Source organism: Schistocerca americana, chromosome 5, assembly GCF_021461395.2.
Source record: "Schistocerca americana isolate TAMUIC-IGC-003095 chromosome 5, iqSchAmer2.1, whole genome shotgun sequence".
In the NCBI taxonomy this organism is placed as follows: domain Eukaryota; kingdom Metazoa; phylum Arthropoda; class Insecta; order Orthoptera; family Acrididae; genus Schistocerca; species Schistocerca americana.
The window spans coordinates 34024207-34046952 of record NC_060123.1 but is presented as its reverse complement, the minus strand read 5'-3'; the positions used below and the strand labels follow the sequence as shown (position 1 = coordinate 34046952).

Below are 22746 nucleotides of genomic sequence, written 5' to 3'. Positions count from 1 at the left end.
TATTCCAGTTAACTAATTTCAACAGACAAAATTATTGTATTTGGATGTTTTGGAGATACCTGTGGCTTTTTTTTTTTAATAAAAAAAAAAAAAAACACAACACACACACACACACACACTCTGGACAATACAATATGTTGTCACCACATCTGAACAATCGGTGACAGCAATTTTCTCGTCAAGAGTACGAGATAAAAGTGGATTCACCTTTGTTAAAAAGATACACATCTACACTGATTTGCAAATGTGAAGATAGTTCACTAATTTGAAATACCTTTCAGTCTTCTCGTCTAGGTTTGTATTGATTTGCTGTAGACGTCTCTCATAATTTTTCATGCTGGTAGCAAAATCAGTCTCTTCATTACTTTGCACATCCAACTGAGGAGAGGTAGAGCTCTCATCAAGCTGAAATCAGAAATAACTCAGATATAATTTGGACATACATAATGGCGAAACTATGATTGGCAAACAACTAAAGAATAAAATTTACTATCATTTGAACAACTCAATTAAAGATCAAGAATTTACTGTCTCCAATTTGCTGCAGTCTTCATCTTTCCACCCATGTTTCTCGCTCTGTTGCACCTAGAAAATCACTGATTATTAGAGACAATGACTCTTGTTATTGCTTCTGCTCAGGGGATGGAATGGCATTTCAAAAAACATTATACGAGTAAGTGACAATGAATAAGATAAACTAACTCAGATGTTCAGAAGGTCAACCGAAAATTTTGTTTATATAATTCTGTAGCTCAATGCAACACTCAACACAGTTACAATTGTAAAAAAAGGATGACGTATATCTCAAATAATGCAAAAATTAATTTCTTTGTAAAGAGAAACGGTAGGGGAATATTTTGTACAGATATAAAGCCCCAACAAAATGCACAACTGATTATCTTTGTAAAGTGCAATGTTAGAAATGTGAGAAAGGGCAAATAATTACTGCTGTATGTTGTGCTTCTATTTTCAATACATACTAATAATGATTGGTAGATTTTCTTCTATTATCCGGTCACAATCAAAATATCATGTACTTCCAATTATTTGTGTATGTGATTCATTTTGATATTATACTCATCCTGTAGGTATGTGGCATTCAAAAAATTAAATTTTTACAGTAAATTGTTTCTTACTCAAGGGTGGGTGCATTATGACCATACAAAATCAACAATTACTTATTTTCCTTTTGGCCAAGTATTTCTCCAAGTACCCTTTTAGATCGGTATTTCTCTAAGTACATGTACATCTGTTTTCATTGCCTGGTCTGTCATTCTCTTGTTCCTCAAAACTGTGTGAGTGAGAGCAAGTGCATGCGTGCGTGCAAGGAAGTGCATGTCATTATCATGGGAGTGTGCATTTGTGTGTGTGTGTGTGTGTGTGTGTGTGTGTGTGTGTACTTTTGCTAGGAAAACATCAAGAGCTCAAAAGCTAGTGTGAATGGTGTTTCCTGTTACATGTTTCTATAAGCTCCATACATCATTCCTCTATGGGGAAGTATTGTACATTAACTAGCCTAATGACAGTTTATCCAACCTACTATTTCAATCCTTTACTTCCATGATTGATTTTAGAATATCTTGATGAAGTGACACGATGCTGATAACAGTACTTACATGATTTGATCTGGAGAGCAGCTCTTCTCTTTCCAATTCTAACTTATGACAGTTCACCTTCAGCTCTTCTAGATCAGCCTTTATATTATCCATTTCTTTCTCTAATCGACTTTTTTGAGCACTCAGACGCTCATTGTCCATTATTAGCTGCCGTTTTGATCTTTCTGCTGCTTCAAGTTGTTTATTCAACTGCTCTACAAGACTGCTCAACTCTAGTTCTTTCTTACTTGGTGTTCCACATTCTGTTTTTTCTCCCTTTGCACTTGATGCTGCCAGCCTTTTCTCCAATTCTGCTGTTTTTTTCTTAAGCTCAGCATTTTCAGCTTCCAGCTAAAATGCAGCAAAACACAAAATCACTGTCAAAAAACACATCAAACAAAAGCCCAAAAAATTCTCGAATAATCAGTCAATGAAAAAATGAGGCACTGATGTAAAGCTGTACACAAAGATAAAAAATACTCATTGGCTCAAAAACAATCTAATTTCATTTTAAAAGGCAAACATTGCAAAGTACTTGGAACCCACTTGTCTTAATTAGAAAATGAGCAAGAAACACATTTTTGGTCACAAATCAACTGAAAATCAACTGATGAACTGAAAAGAAACTACATAAGACTGAGTGCAGATGCCATGATGAAATAAAGATGTAACTTCCTTAACAAGAATTCACTGCTTTCTTTGGAATTGGAATTATTACATTCTTTTTTGATGTCTGAGGGTGTTTCACCTGTCTCATACGTATTAAACATCCAGTGGAGAAGTCGATAAAAAATGTGTTCACACTGTCAGTATGTAAAATTCTCCGATGTTCTGACCACTTTTGCAAACAGCCTTCCTCAATATGTTTTTCTGACTGCTGAATGAGGAAAAAAGCTGTAGTTGTTATATACTGAATGAGAAAAACTGTAATTTCTGGTGGAAGAGGCTGTTATCCTAATCTGATAGGGTATCGAGGATGAGGAGGGGTGTTAAGACATCCTTTGATTGGTGTTTGCTTTATTTCTTGCCACTGGTGGAGATAGGTGAATGAGAAATTGATGGCAGTTGTGGCATAGCGCTGTTTACTTGCTGCCAAGTGCCAGCTGAGGTGGGCCAGTGCTCTGTATGCCTACGGCCACTGCAGCCTCCTACGAGCCTGCGTGTAGTGCTTTGCGAGAGCTGTTGTGCTTTAGCATTGTTAAAGCTGGCAGACAAAATGCTTGAATTCTGTACCTGTCCTCTCTATTCATCTTGGTGGGTTGCTTGGATATTTGTATCACCTCTCTAATCTTTCTTCTCAAGTTAAGTGTCTGTTACAGCAGTGCACAGGCTTCTCATAATAATAGCTGTCTGACGCTCTCATCTTCGTGTTCTGTCACCATCGACTCGATGTGTTGTCTTAGACAAACATATCTTTCATGTTCAGATAGCTCTGAAGGATTTTTAGTCTTGCTTATGTGGCTGTGAACTGGGCAATATCATTTTCTAATTAGTCCTTGAGGAGGAAGATTAGGTAGGCAATAGAAATATCCAAGTGACCCGCAAACATGAATAGAGAGGATGGGTACAGATTTCCAGTGTCTTGGCTGCTGGCAGTAACAGTGCTATAGAATGATAGCTCTTGCATAGCAACACACACACACACACACACACACACACACACACACACACACACACACACTCGAGGCCAAAGCAGGTGTAGCTACATACCTCAGCCAGTTAACAGCACTACACCATAACCGCCATCCATTTCTCATTTGCCCATTTCCACCAGTGGCAAGAAATAAAGCAAACACCGATCAAGCACATCTATTTCCAGCAGTTACAAGGAATATGGCAAACATCAATAAACGACGTCTAACACCCACCCTCCTTGTTCTCAAATACCGTACCAGATTACAATAACAGCCCTCTTCCACCACTATATAATATAAAAAGTTTCTCTCATTCAGCAGTAAGCAAAGTACTGGGGAAGCCTATTTGCAGCAGTGGCAGAAACTTTGGAGAATTTTACATATTGACAATCCAGTTACATACCCTGTAGACTTTTAATGATTGTGACAATTACTGCAGAAGCCTATGCTTACAAGACTGAAAATATTGCTAAGCTTTTGAATGCTAACTATTATATAGGACACACGCACACGTGCGCGCGCGAGCACACACGCACACACGCACACACACACACACACACACACACACACACACACAGGATGGGGGAGGGGAGGGGAGCTGCATTCTTCTGCTCAATTATACGGGATATCATACAATAACATCACAGTCAGGTAACTGCTTCAACCATTATGGCACATAAAAATAGAAATCTAATGTGCCTGCCCACCTGCAATTCAAGGTCACTTCCTCGTTTTGATTCCTCAATGTAACGTTTTAGCTCCTTGTTTTCTGCAATCAACTGAAATGTAAATAAAACACTCATAAATATTTCATTCATAGCAAGATAAAGAAGTAGAAGATACACATCGGTTAGCTCTCTCTCTCTCTCTCTGTTTCTCTCTCTCTCACACACACACACACACACACACACACACACACACACCAGCACCACCTCAATAACTCAACAAGTAACATGCCGAGGACCACAAAGCTGCAGAGACAACTAGACCATGAAAAGTGTGCATACCTTGTAACAAGGATGGAAATGCTTTAGATAGATAGACAGAGAGAGAGAGAGAGAGAGAGAGAGAGAGAGAGAGAGAGAGAGAGAGAAATAAATGCAAATGGAGTATTAACTAGAACACTGTGATCGTCTTCTTCAAGAAATGGGCCTTATTCTCAAATCACAGCATGTATACATTTTCAGGAAAACTTTGTATGTTTTGTTGTTTACTTGTTGATAGTTAACACTCAACCGCCACCATATTGATCTCAGAGCAGCAATGCACTGGTATACATTCAAGTGTAAATTTCTTTTACAATTTTTTTGAAATTATCAAAGTAGTGACGCCTTACTACTTGCACATTACACTGACTTAATAAGAGTACTGAAGGTGTAAAAAAACTGAACTAGATCTGTGATCCTAACGCTGTGGTCTCCTCTTGTTACTTACAAGTTAAGTTCTGCCACATTTGCATTTAGAATCATTGCATACCTTTGGGAGAGAGAAATCACTATGCTGATATATTTTGCATATTTTCATTCAATAATAAAAAAAAGTCATATGGAATAATGTTCTGGGGTAACTAATCTTTAAGAAAGAAGGCTTTCATTGCTCACAAATGTGCTGTAAGAATAATATGTGATGTGGTGGTCAACCATGATCGTCTTGAAGACACCTGTTTAGGGAGTTGACAATCTGACTACTGCTTTACAATATATTTATTCCCTCATTAAGTTTGTTGTAAATAATTCACTACATTTCCAAAGGCACAATGATGTACATAATTACAATACCAACAGAAAAGTGACATTCATCATTATTCCACATTAAGGTTGTCTTTAGCACAAAAAGGGGTGCACAATCCTGCAACAAAATTTTTTTTATCACTTATCCAGTGACATAAAATGTCTGACAGTCAGCAAAGTAAAACTTGAAAACAATCTGAAAAGTTAGTCCTTGACAACTTCTATTACATGGAAGAATTTCGATTATTGTAACGTGTAAAAGACAGTGTATAGGAATTACTAACTCACTGACGCCTCCTCTGCCTTTTAAATGTTCAGTGTTTAGCCAATTAATTTGCAATGTGAATGTAAAAATCACTCATTCCACATCATGATTTATTGTGCAAAATTATCCATGAAACTAACTAACTACACTTTTAGACAAACAAATCCTCCTTCGGAAATACAAAACAGGCATTCACACAAACACAACTCGCACAGACAAGGCCACTGTCTCTGGGCACTGTGGCCATGTGTATGTGAGTTACGTCTACATGAATATTTGTGTTTTCTATTTCTGATGGAGGACGTTTTTGTCCAAAAGCTTAAATGGTTTAGCAATCTTTTCATTGTGTCTGTCTGTGTCTCAACAGCCACTCTATATGGTGAGTAATAATCTATCCTTTTCCTAATATTGTTGTTATTCCATCCTTAACTTTACAATGTTTGATTAAACCTATACTCTGTAAGTCCTGTTACAATGATTGGTGGAAGGCACTTTACATACCACCATAATTTTGTCTCTTTCTTGTTATGTATGTCAATAGTATGCAGGAAAAACAGAAGTCAGTAAGATTCCATATGAGGTTGAATTTCACTGACTTTTAGCAGCATGATCATTCTGCAAGATGTATTTTGGAGGAAGTGGTACACTGCTTAAATCTTATTGGCACATGTGTGCTCAGAACTACAAATCTCTACACAATGAACAACACCTCTATTGTAGCAACTGGCAAAGGAGTCGAGCATCTGTGCGCTGCACTTTCACCTACTAACTGTGATGAAACAGACTGGCCTTCCTTTGCTCTTTTGCTTGTCCTCAGTTGATTCTACTTGGAAAGGCTCCCAGACTGACAAGCAATACCCAAGAATTTGTCAAATGACAGTTTTGTAAGCTACCTGATCCGGGGTGAATTATACACCTTTAGAGTTCTTCCAATTAATCTCACAGAGGCTACTGTCTTTCATAAAACTAATTTTATTTGGTCATTATGTTTTAAATCTCTGCTTAACTTCTTACTGGCATTTGCACACACAAGACAAAGCTTTACTTGCCTTTGTAAGAAGTTTCTAACAGTACCACAGAAGCAGGGCGAGTTTTTTCCAACTCCCACAACTTTACTCACACATCTGTTTGAAGCATATTGTACAATATTCTTGACATTTATATTAAATGAACGAATTTTGGAGAGATTGAAAGGAACTGAACATGGACGTCACCAATCCCTTTTTTTCCTTTTATAATCAATAAAGTTTTCCAGCAGAAGAAGGATGGACTACTAATTTGATCTTTGCACCATCATCTGAGGCAGAGGGCCATGTAAAAAGCAAAAGAAAGGAAAGAAAATATCAAAAGGTAAGTAACTGTAATAATGTAGTAGAAGTATGACAGTCCCCCTCTCCTCCCGTCCAGCTTGCAGTGGAGGCTGTGGAATCCCTACACAACATTTGAGCTTGCAATGGTGAAAGTGTTTTGCACCACATTATTAAAGGAAGGTTAGCGAACTTCTCTTTTTATTAATTTTTGTTGACATAACCACTGTCATTTAAGTAATTTATCTGTAATGCTGTGTTACTACCCCACTACTTCTCATGTCAATGAAGATTTACAAAACTTCATTTTTGAACAGAATGAGGTCCACCCCTCTGACAACAAGATGTTCTAAAATTTTGCTATGAACATTTACCTCACAACCCATAGGTTACTTGGCAGAAGCAGATTTAGTGTTTCTGTGCTAACCATCAGAGTGCGTCATGCAACTTTTTTTCCCCAACGGGGGTTTGTAAAAGAAGTCATTTATTTGCCATCTCTGCCAACAATGTTGACTTAATTAAAATGCCTTCACAGCTGTGGTGAACTTGGTCATGCAAGATGCCTTTCACTGGGTGCGGGATGAATTAAGTTGTTGTATGGATGTTATTGTTAATCAGGTTCAAGTTACATCACTGACATATCATTTATAGTTTTAAAGCTGCAGTTTACTCTTCTTATATGTGAATCTTTAATCACCAGAAAGACCGATGGACTGTATTAAAAAAAGGAGGGAAAAGTAAGGGAACATACACTTCAGATACTACAGCTTTTAAACCGTGGTTTGTGGGTTGTACTTTTTAACTGCATTGTGTTAGTCTTTCACGGAAGTATTAAAATTAATATTTCCCTTGTATGCAATACTCTGAACCAGCCTTTTCTTCACTAATGTAATATTTGGGGTGACTCAAAAATGCTTTACAACTTTGGAATGATATGAATTCTGCAAAACTGTTCAACATAATTTCAACACCGAATATGCTAAAGAACCAACAAGCAGGCCTACAATTTACTCTTTGCACAAAAACTTTGTTGAGACGGGTAGTTAATTGTGACATGATATATCACCAAATCACCTACGTGTTGGTGGTTACGTCTAACAGGTTAGGGACAGCTTTGCCCACAGCCCACAAAAATCACTGTGACATGCATCTTGTGAGACTGGCAATCCTCAAAAAACTGGCATGTACTGCGTAGACATTTACACTTGCAACCATACAGATTCACAATGGCAGAGAACATTAGTGACACAGATAAGGTTGCTCACAGGGAATTGTGTGTGGAAACGTTGCATCAGATACAGGACAACGAGACATTCGTTACACAGCAATGAGTAAACAATTAATATCAGTGGCATGGTGGACACCCACAACTGCAGATCATGGGACAGCAAAAACCCACATGCAACCCTGGAACACCTTTGTGACAACCACAAAGATAATATGTTTTGAGCCCTTAGCTGAAAGTGTACAGCCCTTTCTTCTTCTTCTCCTTCTTCTTCTTCTTCTTCTTCTTCGAGAAAACTGTCAGGGGTACTGTGTATCTGGATATGCTTGAAAACTTCTTAATTCCACAGAGCGATGAAGATGACCAAGACGGGATGATTTACTACCAGCAAGATGGTGCAACATATCGTTTCCTCATGGAAGTTGAAGGTTTCCTTGGTAATGGTTTCCCAGGCTGGTGGACTGGCTGTAAAGGGCCAATCACATGGCCACCTCGCACCCCGGACTTGACACCACTTGATTTCTTTCTCTGAGGTTTCATTAAAGGCTGTGCGCATGTTCCTCCTGTACCAAACAATTTAATTTATCTGAAAAACTGAATCTACCCTGCCGCTGCACAAGTTATGCCTGATTTACTACAAGTGATGGAAGAAATTGACTACTGGTGGGATGTTTGACACATCACAAATTGTAGACACATTGAACCAAAATAAAACTTGACACTTTTATGTGAAACTTCACGTTCTTTGCTACAAAATGACACATCTTGCAATTCTGTAAGTTATCTTAATAAGTGAAGTTCGGTGGCAGGAGGAACAAGACTTTTGGTCAGGCGAATACAGCATCATAAATACAAAATCAAATAGGGGTAATGCAGGAGTAGGTTTAATAATGAATAAAAAGATAGGAGTACGGGTAAGCTACTACAAACAACATAGTGAACGCATTATTGTGGCCAAGATAGACACAAAGCCCACGCCTACTAGCAGTAGTACAAGTTTATATGCCAACTAGCTGTGCAGATGATGAAGAAGTTGATGAAATGTATGATGAGATAAAAGAAATTATTCAGGTAGTGAAGGGAGACAAAAATTTAATAGTCATGGGTGACTGGATTCCAGAGTAAGAAAAGGGAGAGAAGGAAACATAGTAGGTGAATATGGATTGGGGGTAAGGAATGAAAGAGGAAGCTGTCTGGTAGAATTCTGCACAGAGCATAACTTAATCATAGCTAACACTTAGTTCAAGAATCATAAAAGAAGGTTGTATACATGGAAGAATCCCGGAGATACTAGAAGGTATCAGATTATATAATGGTAAGACAGAGATTTAGGAACCAGGTTTTATATTGTAAGACATTTACAGGGCCAGATGTGGACTCTGACCACAATCTATTGGTTATGAACTGTAGATTAAAACTGAAGAAACTGCAAAAAGGTGGGAATTTAAGGAGATGGAACCTGGATAAACTGAAAAAACCAGAGGTTGTACCATGTTTCAGGGAGAGCATAAGGGAACAATTGACAGTAATGGGGGAAAGAAATACAGTAGAAGAAGAATGGGTAGCTTTGAGGAATGAAATAGTGAAGGCAGCAGAGGATCAAGTAGGTAAAAAGACGAGGGCTAGTAGAAATCCTTGGGTAACGGAAGAGATACTGAATTTAATTAATAAAAGGAGAAAATACAAAAATGCAGTAAGTGAAGCAGGCAAAAAGGAATACAAACGTCTCAAAAATGAGATCGACAGGAAGTGCAAAATGGCTAAGCAGGGATGGCTAGAGGACAAATGCAAGGATGTAGAGGCTTATCTCACGAGGGGTAAGATAGATACGGCCTACAGGAAAATTAAAGAGACCTTCGGAGAAAAGAGAACCACTTGCATGAATATCAAGAGCTCAGATGGAAACCCAGTTCTAAGCAAAGAAGGGAAAGCAAAAAGGTGGAAGGATTATATAGAGGGTCTATACAGGGGCGATGTTCTTGAGGACAATATTATGAAAATGGAAGACGAGGTAGATGAAGATGAAATGGGAGATATGATACGGTGTGAAGAGTCTGACAGAGCACTGAAAAGACCTGAGTCAAAACAAGGCCCCGGGAGTAGACAACATTCCATTAGAACTACTGATAGCCTTGGGAGAGCCAGTCCTGACAAAACTCTACCATGGTGAGCAAGATGTATGAGACAGGCGAAATATCCTCAGACTTCAAGAAGAAAATAATAATTCCAATCCCAAAGAAAGCAGGTGTTGACAGATGTGAAAATTACCGAACTATCAGTTTAATAAGTCACAGCTGTAAAATACTAACGCGAATTCTTTACAGACGAACGGAAAAACTGGTAGAAGCCGACCTCGGGGAAGATCAATTTGGATTCCGGAGAAATGGAACACGTGAGGCAATACTGACCCTACGACTTATCTTAGAAGAAAGATTAAGGAAAGGCAAACCTACACTTCTAGCATTTGTATACTTAGAGAAAGCTTTTGACAATGTTGACTGGAATACTCTCTTTCAAATTCTGAAGGTGGCAGGGGTCAAATACAGGGAGCGAAAGGCTATTTACAATTTGTACAGAAACCAGATGGCAGTTATAAGAGTCGAGGGACATGAAAGGAAAGCAGTGGTTGGGAAGGGAGTGAGTCTGGGTTGTAGCCTCTCCCCGATGCTATTCAATCTGTATATTGAGCAAGCAGTAAAGGAAACAAAAGAAAAGTTCGGAGTAGGTATTAAAATCCATGGAGAAGAAATAAAAACATTCAGGTTCGCCGACGACATTGTAATTCTGTCAGAGACAGCAAAGGACTTTGAAGAGCAGCTGAACGGAGTGGACAGTGTCTTGAAAGGAGGGTATAAGATGAACATCAACAAAAGCAAAACGAGGATAATGGAATGCAGCCGAATTAAGTCGGGTGATGCTGAGGGAATTAGATTAGGAAATGAGACACTTAAAGTAGTAAATGAGTTTTGCTATTTGGGGAGCAAAATAACTGATGATGGTCGATGTAGAGAGGATATAAAATGTAGACTGGCAATGGCAAGGAAAGCGTTTCTGAAGAAGAGGAATTTGTTAACATCGAGTATAGGTTTAAGTGTCAGGAAGTCGTTTCTGAAAGTATTTGTACGGAGTGTAGCCACGTATGGAAGTGAAACATGGACGATAAATAGTTTGGACAGTAAGAGAATAGAAGATTTCGAAATGTGGTGCTACAGAAGAATGCTGAAGATTAGATGGGTACATCACGTAACTAATGAGGAGGTAAGAAGAGGAGTTTGTGGCACAACTTGACAAGAAGAAGGGACTGGTTGGTAGGACATGTTCTGAGGCATCAAGGGATCACCAATTTAGTACTGTAGGGCAGCGTGGAGGGTAAAAATCGTAGAGGGAGACCAAGAGATGAATACACTAAGCAGATTCAGAAGGATGTAGGCTGCAGTAGGTACTGGGAGATGAAGAAGCTTGCACAGGATAGAGTAGCATAGAGAGCTGCATCAAACCAGTCTCAGGACTGAAGACCACAACAACAACAATCTTAATAAATTTCTATATCATTCCAAAGTTGTGAAGTCCTTTTTGACTCACTCTGTGTAATGCAATGAATTCACCTACAAGTCAATCCCTTTTACTATTATCTCCCAGTTTGCAAAATCAAATGATCAGACCTCAGGTTGGTAGATTTCATTCCACAGGTGCTGTTGCGTCCTTGTTCCATTACTATTATTAAACATCTAAAAATTTGCAAATCCTAAATCAAAATAATGAAATTTAAAATAATATCATTTATTTTTCAGTCCCATTTACACATTTTTGAATACATGACTAGTTTTGATCTGGTTACATCATCTTCAGATCTAAAAGTAAAAGTAAATCTACTTATGTACTGTCCACCATTTTATGAAAGTAGAAAAGCATTGTACATAAATGTAGAATTTACCTACAGAGTTGTGTCAGCAACCTATTGTGTCTGTGTCAGAACCACTCATCAGAGTACTGTGGTATACATCTGGTAGTGGTAGTGGTGGTGGTAGTAGTAGTAGTAGTAGTAGTAGCAGCAGCAGCAGCAGCAATTGCCATCTTACTCAGTCCGAAGGCCGGTTTGATGCAGCTTTCCATGCTACTCTATCCTGTGCAAGCTGCTTCATCTCTTGAGTAACTACTGCAACCTGTATCCTTCTGAATCTGCTTACTGTATTCATTTCTTGGTCTCCAATCTATGATTTTTACCCTCCACTCTTCCCTCCAGTATTGAACTGTTCCTTCTTCTAGTCAGGTTGTGCCAAAAATTTCTGTTCTCCCCATTTCTATTCAGTACCTCCTTGTTAGTTACGTGATCCACCCATCTATCTTCAACATTGTTCAGTAGAAGCACATTTCAAAAGCTGCTATTCTCTTCTTGTCTAAACGGTCCAAGTTTCACTTCCATACACGGCTACACTCCATACAAATACTTTCAGAAAAGACTTCCTGACACTTAAACCTATCCTCAATGTTAATATATTTCTCTTCTTCAGAAACATCTTTCTCACCACTGCCAGTTTATATTTTATATCATCTCTATTTCGACCACTATCAGTTATTTTGCTGCCCAAATAGCAAAACTCGTCTAGTATTTTAAGTGTGTCGTTTCCTAATCTAACTCCCTCCACAGCATAACTTGATTTAATTCAATTACATTCCATTATACCCGTTTTATTTTTGTTGATCTTCATCTTATATCCTCCTATCAAGACACTGTCCATTCCATTCAGCTGCACTTCCAAGTCCTCTGCTGTCTCTGACAGCATTACAATGTCAGAGGCAAATCTAAAGTTTTTATTTCTTCTCCCTGAACTGTAATTCCTATTCCAAATTTTTATTTTGTTTCCTTTACTGCTTGCTCAATATACAGATTGAATAACATCAAGGATAGCCTACAGCCCAATCTCACTTCCTTCTCAACCACTGCTGCCCTCCCTTTCATGTCCCTCGACTCTTATAACTGCCATCTGGTTTCTGTACAAATTGTAAATAGCCTTTCACTCCCTGTATTTGATGCCTACCACCTTCAGAATTCGAAAGAGAGTATTCCAATCCACATTGTCAACAGCTTTCTCTATGTCTACAAAAAGTCGCAGGGTCACTATTGCCTCACATGTTCCAACATTTCTACGGAATCCAAACTGATATTCCCAGAGGTTGCCTTCTACCAGTTTTTCCATTTTTCTGCAAATAATTCATATTAGTATTTTGCAACTGTGACATATTAAACTGATAGTTTGGTAATTTTTCCATCTGTCAGAACCTGCTTTCTCTGGAATTGGAATTATTATATTCTTCTTGAAGTCTGAGGGTATTTCACCCGTCTCATACATCTTGCTCATCTGAGTTTTGTCATGGCTGGCTCTCCCAAGGCTGTCAGCAGTTCTAACGAAATGTTTTATATTCCCAGGACCATGTTTCAACTTAGGTCTTTCAGTGCTCTTTCAAATTCATCGTATCTCCCGTCTCATCCTGTCTTCCTGGCCAATGAAAGCTATTGGACAGTTTTCACACTTTAGCTTAGATATACCTGCTCCCGGGAATTCTAAGGTTTTTTTTTTTTTTGTTTGAGTGGTGTTTCAACCTGAAGCAAAGAATGCCATTAACCTCAAATCCTATATGTAAACTGGTACTATGAAAGGCTCCCTAGCAATTACTTCTGACACGCATCCTTTATAACACTTGGGCATAGACACGATTTTATGTTTCTGTTCACCTGTTAGTGTACTAACATCTATTTTATATTATTGCTGCCTTTTAATTTTCTGTAGCAACATTGTTAGTGTTGAAACTGGATACCCATTTTGCTTACTGCAACATGTTTTATAAGAGTAACTTCTCTGATACTACATTTTACCAAATGTAATCTGGTATGCCCATGACACCCCTCCCTCACTGTTCAATACTCTTGATTTTCCAACAAAAATTTATTTACATAATTTTACTTTTTATAAATTCAGTGTAAGTCTCTCTCTTTTTACCCAAGTTACTGTAGGTTATACCAAATGTAAATCCCTACCACTCCTCCCGCTCTATCATCTTTCCCCTCTCCCAATCCCCCTTGCTCCACTTTTCTCCCTCCCCCTCTCTCCTACAGTTACCTTAAAACATGGGCCACAGTTGCATACCAAAGTGCCCTGATGTGTGGTTCCGACACAGGTATGATGGGTTTCTGAGGCAACTACATATATAAAGTCTGCATTTATGTACAATACTTTTCACTTTTTGTAAAATAATAGACAGTAGATGTAATTCTTCAGCCAGACAGTAGATGTTAGGTTTTACTTTGTTTTTAGATCTGAAGATGATCCAGGGAGATCAAAAATAGTCTTGTATTTAAAAAATGTGCAACTGGGACTGGAAAATAAACAATACATTCCTATTATTTCAAATATCAATATAGTTACCACTGTCTAACAACAAATATGTTGGCAACTGAAAAAACGTGAAATGACAACCTTGTTGCAAAACAAGAATGTAATAATGCTAGTGGGTCACTTTATGAGTAACACAATGATTCTTAATGAAGTACAGCCTTTAAAAGTCCTATGTGTTATACTGGAATTCATGGCATGCTCTACATATGAGACATGGTCATTATTTATGTAAAGACAGATGTGATGTGGCCCAAACTGTTTTAATCCCAATCCATGAAGATGGTCTGTCACTGAACCCGGTCGATATTTGAGTTTTAAATTTTAAAAAAGAAGCAGCTGACAGTCAAACATGCATTTTATGCATACTTGACAGCTGTTAGTAGTTACCTTCCAAAAATGTTCTTTATGAAGACTTGTAGTACACAAGTTTTGCCATTCTCATGGCATTCATTCCCAGCCACAAACCCAACACACACTGCGTTTTGTCACAGTCTCTTACATCAGCAGATTTACCCGTTTTTTTTTATACACAGTTGGTCAAATGAGTTGTGCATATGAAGCATTGTTATATAGCTTGCACACACGTTATGTACCAGTAGTATTAATGAATAACTTTGATCTGCTTATATAGTTGTTGAACTCTGAGTTAAAAAACCCTTTGTTGATCAGTATGCATGCCTATTTCTGTGCAATTAGAAAGACTGCTAGGAAGCTGAATCTCATTTCCATGAAGAGCATTTGAAAGAAAGCTTGTTTAGAATTACAATTCTCACCTCCTCTTCTGAGGAATTGAAATTGAACTTAATTTTATGTTTGTTCAGAAACAGTGAATTTCAGATTCAATTATAACAAAATAGTGGGACAAGTTTCCGTTAATATGTACATGCAGAACCACGAATTCTGACAGAAATATTGTACACTTTAGTTAAAACTCAAAAAGAATAAACTGCCCAATAATAACCACTGATCAGGAATTACCTTCATTGTGAACTCCTTATTTTCTGCAAATTTTTCATTATTCTTCTGTTGCTGCTTTGAGAGTTCTTCCTGCCATGTTAGTAATATCTGGTAATTACGTTTCCAGCTTAGGTTATTCTGGAACAACAGCTCTGAAAAAAAAAAGGATCTGTTCAGACTTTGTACACAAAAACATTTTGTTCAGGAAACATAATAAATAGTGAACGGCAATCACATCTACTTCTCAGCCTTGACTTGTTTGCTTAACTTGAATCCAAATATGACATAATAAACACTTGGATCTAAATTTCAGGCTAAATTCAGTATGGAATGGGTAGCAACTAAGAATGTTTAAGGATATAACTCCAAATATTACTGGCAAAACATCACAAAATTACATCAACAGGTACAACAGAGGTATCACAATGAAACTCCATGTTTCTGTCCCTGAACTGATAGTGCCATGATCGTAAGTAACGCCATAAGAGATGACACTGTTAGTCATTGCATGTGTGTGTGCAGTTTTAGGATACCATTCACAAAGATTTTTGCAAGAGAGATACAACTACTTCAGAGTTCCGGCATCCATTTCGTATATGTTGAAAATAAAGGAGCAGCCTCCTTATAAACATTCAGCAACACTGGTTTATCTCCACTCACAGTAAACCATTTTCAAAAATGAATTTTGTAATGCCAAATTGTTCAGTTTATTCATTTAATAAAACACACACATGAAGTTGTTGAAGTTTTCAATGCAAAGACCAATTTGATGCAGTTCTAAATGCTAGTCTGTCCTGTGCATGTCCCTTCATCTATGTACAACTATTGCAGCCTATATCCTTTTAGCCAACTACAGCTTATCTGTCAGCTAAAGACATTCAACAAAGTAGTTAGGCAATAACTTTTTATTTTTAAGCCCGAACACCATGAAATGAAAAATCCAAGTCAAGAAAAAGAATAGCAATAAAAATCAAAGAGTAAAGAAGACTGCCCATGCGCTCGTCAGCACAGAATAACGCTGCGCTTTACTGCATATGCACAGATGATCTGGCAACTCTCACCCCCCCCCCCCCCCCCACACACACACACGCGACCACCAATATACACTTTAGCCAATTACAGCTTATCTCTGTCCACTAAAGAGATTCAACAAATTTTCACTCCACGTAGACACTATTTTCCATGACTTACCCTCACACACACACACACACACACACACACACACACACACACACACACACACACACACACACACCTTTCCTTCCTTCCAAAATTGACCATTCCTTGATGCCTCATTATGAGTGTCTATCAATCTATGCCTTATTTTTAGTCAAGTTGTGCCACAAAGCTCTTTTCCTTTTCATTTTCTATCTGGTCTATGTTATCTAATCTTCAGCATGCTACTGTAACACCACTTTCAAAATCCACTTTTCTCTTCTTGCATGTACTGTTTGTCATGTTCCATTTCCATAAAAGGCACCACTTCAGACACGTTCTTTCAAGAAAGACTTCCGAGCACTTAAACTTATACTCAATGTTAATATATTTTCTTTTTCATAAGAGATTTTTTTATTTCCAGTCTGCATTTTATGTCTGCTATACTTCCGCCATGGTCAGTTATTTTGCTGCCAAATAGCAAAATTTGTTTACTACTTTCAGCATCTCAGTTTCAGATCAAATTCCCTCAGCAGCACCATATTTAATTCAGTTAGACTCCATTACCCTTGTTTTAGGTACCTTTGTAAATGTTAATCTTACAATCTCCCTTCAAGAAACCATCCACACGATTCAAGTAATTTTCCAAGTCCTTTGCCATATTTTACAGAATTAAAATGTTCTGAATAAAGCCTCAAATTTTTTTTGCAAAAAGCAAATTTATGCTATCAGAGGTACAGTTTTATGTTTGTACTCTACTGGTTTCAGTCATTACTATCATCTTCAAGAAGAAAAACATTGTACATAAATGGACCACCCATACATTTCCATCATATATGAGCCACACAAATACAGAACATATATAATTTTCATAACAGTCTGTCTCAACACAGTCCATATAAACACGCTGTGCCTTGGCACAATTAGATTCATGCACAATTGGTGATAAACCAACACTTAACACTGTTGGGCTGGCTGGCCACTGTCTGCTATGAGCCACATGACTAGTGCAAACGGCACAACATCCACCGTGCCAAGCACCAGAGCCCTATGCTATATAAGCACAGTGCAGCAGGTACTCACCTTCAGACTGTGTTCTTATTGTCTACTTGTGTCAGCTTATACGTTTGTTGTTCATTTGTATGTGGAAGAATAAGTGTTGGTTAATTGCGGCTGCACTGTTGTTAACATCCTTCATTATGTTACGACATTTTCCTTTACATAGTCCTTCTACACACTTCTTCCAACTTTCAGACTTCACTTATTTGCTTAGTTACTTGCACACCACCTGTGCCTTTGATAGTCATAATCCTGCTTCTCACTTCTTCAAAGGTTTCTTTAATTTTATTATAAGTGGCATCCATTTTTCCTACCTACATGCATGCTTCTGGAAGTTGCATTTCTTCTCTAGCCATTGCTACACTGTTATTTTACACTTTCTCTCTCTCTCTCTCTCTCTCTCTCTCTCTCTCTCTCTCTCACTTTCCTGCATTCCTTTGTGCCTGCTTTATTTAATATCTTGTATGTTATCCCAGGCCAGGATTTCTGCTGTATCTTGTCTTTTAGGCTAGGTTTCCCTCTGCTGTCTTCATTATTTCATTTTTCAAACTTACCCATTTATCTTCTACTGTATTTATTCCCCACCCCCAAATTCGGGTGATCATTGATTAATGCTGACTTCCTGTGAAACTTTCAACAAACTCTGGTTGTTCCAATTTATCCAAGTCTCTTCACTTAGTTCCCTACCTTTTTGAAATTTCTTCTCCTTTAATCTGCATTTCATAACTGATGAATGATGGTCAGCTCTATTCAATTTACCTTTCTTCAGAGTTAAATCAAACTCTGCAATGTTTAAATTATGCTCTGTAAAAAATTCTACCAGGCACCTTTATCTTTCACTCCTTTCCCAGGTCCAGGTTTTCCCACTCTTCTATTTCATACTATTGATTTCAGTGCCCCAAGGCAATTAATTCTTTGTCTGTCTTAAGTTATGGAATATTTTCTTTCAACTCAGCATATATTTTGTATCAAAATCTTCATCTGCAGAGCTAGTAGGCTTACATACTTTTACTACTGTATTTGTCCATGGCTTTCGTTTATCTAAAACATGATAATCCATTCATTAAGCTGTTCATAATAGTTCAATCAAGATCTTGTTTTCCTATCTATTATTAGACTTACTCCTGCATTACCCCTCTTAGACTTGGTGTTGATAATCTGGTTCTCATCTGACCAAATATCCACCATCACACATCACTAATTTCCATAACATCCCATTTGAATCTATCCATTCCTCTTTTAAACTCCTCTCGCCTACTAAGATAGTTAAGGGATCTAATGTTTCAAATTCCAACCTCCAGAGAACACAATTTGTTTTTTTTCTGTAGAAGAAATCTTCCCTTGAATAATCCTCACCTGGAAATACAACTTATAATTTACAAGTTAAGTGTAACAGCCAAGTAACACGTTAAGTTGTTGACAGGCACATAACCAAGGATACCAAGGATTTGTTTGTATATCTCCCCCTCAAATGTGTGAGGAGGATGTAATTAGCTAGATGTATAAGGAAAGATGTGATGGGTTTGGAGTCTGAAGGATGTTGGGAGAGAGAGTGTTTGATGGTGGGATATTGGTGTATAGGAAGATGGCAACAATAGTGACAAGCAGAAATTCAGGTGGTAATGGGGATTGGGTGGTTGAGAGTAGGTGATGGAAGTAGTTTGTCTCTTTAATATGGGAGGCTAGGTTATGGGAAATTGGTTGGAGATGTTGATCAAAACTCACCATCTCATTCTGTATACATATAATTACATCCCCATAAATAACTGCTATTCCTCTGGGGAAGCTAAACACACAAATTCACAAAATGACAGCTTCCTATGCCAATCCATTTACAGGCCTTCTATAGAGGAAACTTTCCCTGCCACACGAAATCCCTAACCCCTTTTCTGGATCAGATTCACTGATGATATCTTCATGACCTGGACCCAGTGCCAAGGCATCCTACCATCAATTCTACACAACCTCCGTCTCTTCCATTCACTTCACCTGGTTCTCCATCAATTCAACGTGCCACATTCCTCTATGTTGACCTCCTCCTCTCTTATGACTCCATCCACACTCCTCTCCATATCAAGCTGACTAACCACCAACACTACCTGCACTCTGATAGCTGTCATTCCTCCCGCACCAAAAATTCACTCCCGTACCATCTGAGAACTCTAATAGTAGGACACCAAGAACGAAGTGCTTGGATTAAAATGGGTGCCAGACAAGGATGTAGTCTTTTGCCCCTACTATTTAATCCTTACATTGAAAATGCAATGACGGAAAAAGAGTAAGTGCGGGATTAAAATTCAGGGTAATGGAATATTAATGATAAGATTCACTGAGGACATTGCTATCCTCAGTGAAAATGAAGAATTACAGGATATGTTGAACAGAATGAACAGTCTAATGAGTGCAAAATATGGACTGAGAGTAAATCGAAGAAAGACAAAAGTAATGAGAAGTACTGGAAATGAGAACAGTGAGAAACTTAACATAAGAACTGGGGATCAGAAAGTCAAAGAGTTCTATTATCTGGGCAGAAAAATAACCGATGACCAACGCAGAAATGACTACATAAAAAGCAGTCTAGCACTGATATTTCTGGCAAACAAGGTCTACTAGTATCAAACGTAGGCCTCAATTTGAGGAAGAAATTTCTAGAATGTATGTTAGAGCTTCTGAGGGTTTATGTTAGAGCACAGCATTGTGTAGTAGTGAAACATGAACTGTGGGAAAACCGGAACAGAAGAGTATCAAAGAATCTGAGATGTGATACTACAAAAGGATGCTGAAAATTAGGTGGAATGATAGGTAAGGAATCAGGTTCTCCACAGAATCGGCAAGAAAAGGAATATATGGAAAACACCGACAAGGATTCTGAAAATTAGGTGGAATGATAAGGTACAGAATGAGATTCTCCACAGAATCGTCAAGGAAAAGGATATATGGAAAACACTGGCAAGAAGAAGGGGCAGGATGATAGGATACCTGTTAAGACATCAGGGAATAACTTCCATGGTATTAGAGGACACCGTAGATGGTAGAAACTATAGGGGAAGACAGAGATTGGGTTACATCCAGCAAATAATTGAGTACATATGTTGCAAGTGTTACTCTGAGATGAAAAAGTTGGCACAGGGAAGGAACTCATGGCGGGCCATGTCAAACCAGTCAGAAGACTGAGGACTAAAAAAATCTGGCCACCATCTGCAGTGATGAGAATTCCTTTGTCCAGCATGTTGAAGGTCTCCCTAAGGTCTTTACAGACATGCACTATTCCCCCAAACCTAATCCACAGACAGATTTCCCATACCTTATCCTCACACACCCCTAGCTCCCCAACCAACTCTTAGAATCATATGCGAAGGTGCATCCGCCCCGCCCCAATCACCCAGTTTATTCCGGACAGGAAAAACTCAATCACATCCTTCGGCAGGGCTCTGACTGTTTATCATCATGCCTAGGAACAAGGAAGATGTTACAATCCTTTCCACCCCTAACAAAGTGGTACGTTGCCACACATATAATCTACGCACTACCTTGGGCCATACTTACGCAGCACTCCTTGCCAATTGGGTCAATATCTGGGGAAGACAGAGTTATAAAACATGCTCAATACACACACACCCAAAATACTCTTCTTGAGTTCTGCTTAATATCACTGTCACCTTCATTGTTTTGCAGTTGTCCACGTTTTGATGTGACATGACTACCCGTGTCACTCAATTTTCAGCGAAGTGACCCAATGTGACAACTTGTGCTATTCAGTATTTCAGTGAAGTGACTCGATGTGAGCATTTACGCGTGATCACCGTCATAGTCTCAATAAAAATTTTTTCACTTTCCTGACCAGTCACATATTTTAGGAAGTGTTCACTGAATACACAGTGGGGCGAAACAAGTGCTGTATCACTGAACAAGGTACAGAGGTGGGCGAGTTGCCAGGACTTAACCCTACTCACTACTACCAATGCCACATCGTCATAACACACCTGCACTGCAACATAATTTAAGAGTGAAATTAAAAATTAAAATAACTTTCCCAAACTTTGTCAGCATACACTTAAGTATGTTAATGTTAACACTGTTAAGTCTCAGAATGATCAAATGAGTAAGTTAGGTAAAATATATGATCTTACGAAAAAAATAAGTAGTGCTGAATAATAGAACTAGAAAGCTAAAAATTGGTCATAATGTGCAAGTGTATGTGAAAATTAGAAGTTATAAGTCTCAACTTGATCAGAGAAATATTTTGGTAAAAATCAAAGTTTTTTACGAACAACTGAAGCAGCTAAATATTAGAATCATAAATCCAAAAATTCATACATAGCCTCAGTTGCACGTAAAAACATTACATAAATGTGACACCAATAAGCTACATGTATTAGTTTTCATATTATTTACTAAAAACCGGATTTGCAATGAAAACATCCTTATTCGTGGTAGATTAAGTATCATTTCTATTTGTAATAGAAAGTTCTAATTATAGCACTTGATTAAATTCATGAAATAATACAGCTGTACCATGTTTCAAGACTGTGGTTCCAAGAAATCTTAAAGAGGCAGCTCAGAGGTCATGTTCTACTATTGATACAGCTCGAAAAATTCTTGCCAGCAAAGTTGAAATGCAGTCCAGCTGAAACTATTTCAGTAACTAAAACAAACTTAATTCTATTTATGTAAACATTAAGAAGATTGTAAATTGTTAAATGACAGAGCTATTAATTAATACCTGTCCAAGAATGGGGCCATTTAGATACTGCTGTGCCTTAGACGGTTGATAGCATATGTTCCATTTGGTGGCCCACTGCATCCCTACATAAATATAGCCAGAGGGGCAGTGCAGTGTAATGGGACAAAACTATAGGAGAACTTTGTGCAGAAGTCAAGAGTCCAGAACTACAGCAAGGCCACAGCCAGACAGCAGATGCTGGTCACCAAACTGTAAAATCAACTCCCGTGTCATCAGATCACTTCGCACCAAGATACTGATCCGCTTGTGTCAAACACCTGCATGTGTTGTGCCTCGAATGATGTCACAGCTGGACAGACTTGAATGCGTTACTGGTAAACTGATGAGGACTGTATGCAGTCGCTTGGATTTCACGGAAGTAACTGTTCTGCATGCTGCCCATAATGTTGACAAAACCGTGTGGCAATTGGCAAGATTATTTTCCACATTTAAGGCAAGCGATTAACATCTGGTAATTGGAAGTCAGGATGATATATCATTTTACTTGGAACTTCCTGTAGGGGTCGCCTCTGAACTTTAATAGTGCTGTTTTCGGTAGGGAAATCATTATTATAATATTTTGTGTATGTGAACTTTTACAGAACACAGCAATCAGTTAAAACTCAAGCCTATGTTTGTAGCGATAGGCCTGATCCCGCTGAGTACATAGCAAGCAGGAACATTTTCTTTCAGTGAGCACA

The 22746-nt window shown here is 38.2% G+C and overlaps 1 protein-coding gene across 2 annotated transcripts in view; it reads right to left on the bottom strand.

Moving 5' to 3' along the window:
• The window catches only part of LOC124615343 (optineurin), a 141695-nt gene that overhangs the window by 58664 nt on the left and 60285 nt on the right, over window positions 1-22746 (bottom strand). For both annotated transcript variants that reach the window (XM_047143150.1, XM_047143149.1), the window contains exons 4-7: window positions 15130-15260; window positions 3937-4008; window positions 1617-1946; window positions 275-405 (exon numbers count right to left, since the gene is read on the bottom strand). In XM_047143150.1, coding sequence (XP_046999106.1) covers window positions 275-405; window positions 1617-1946; window positions 3937-4008; window positions 15130-15260 — 664 coding nt within the window. The remainder of the gene's footprint in view (window positions 1-274; window positions 406-1616; window positions 1947-3936; window positions 4009-15129; window positions 15261-22746) is intronic.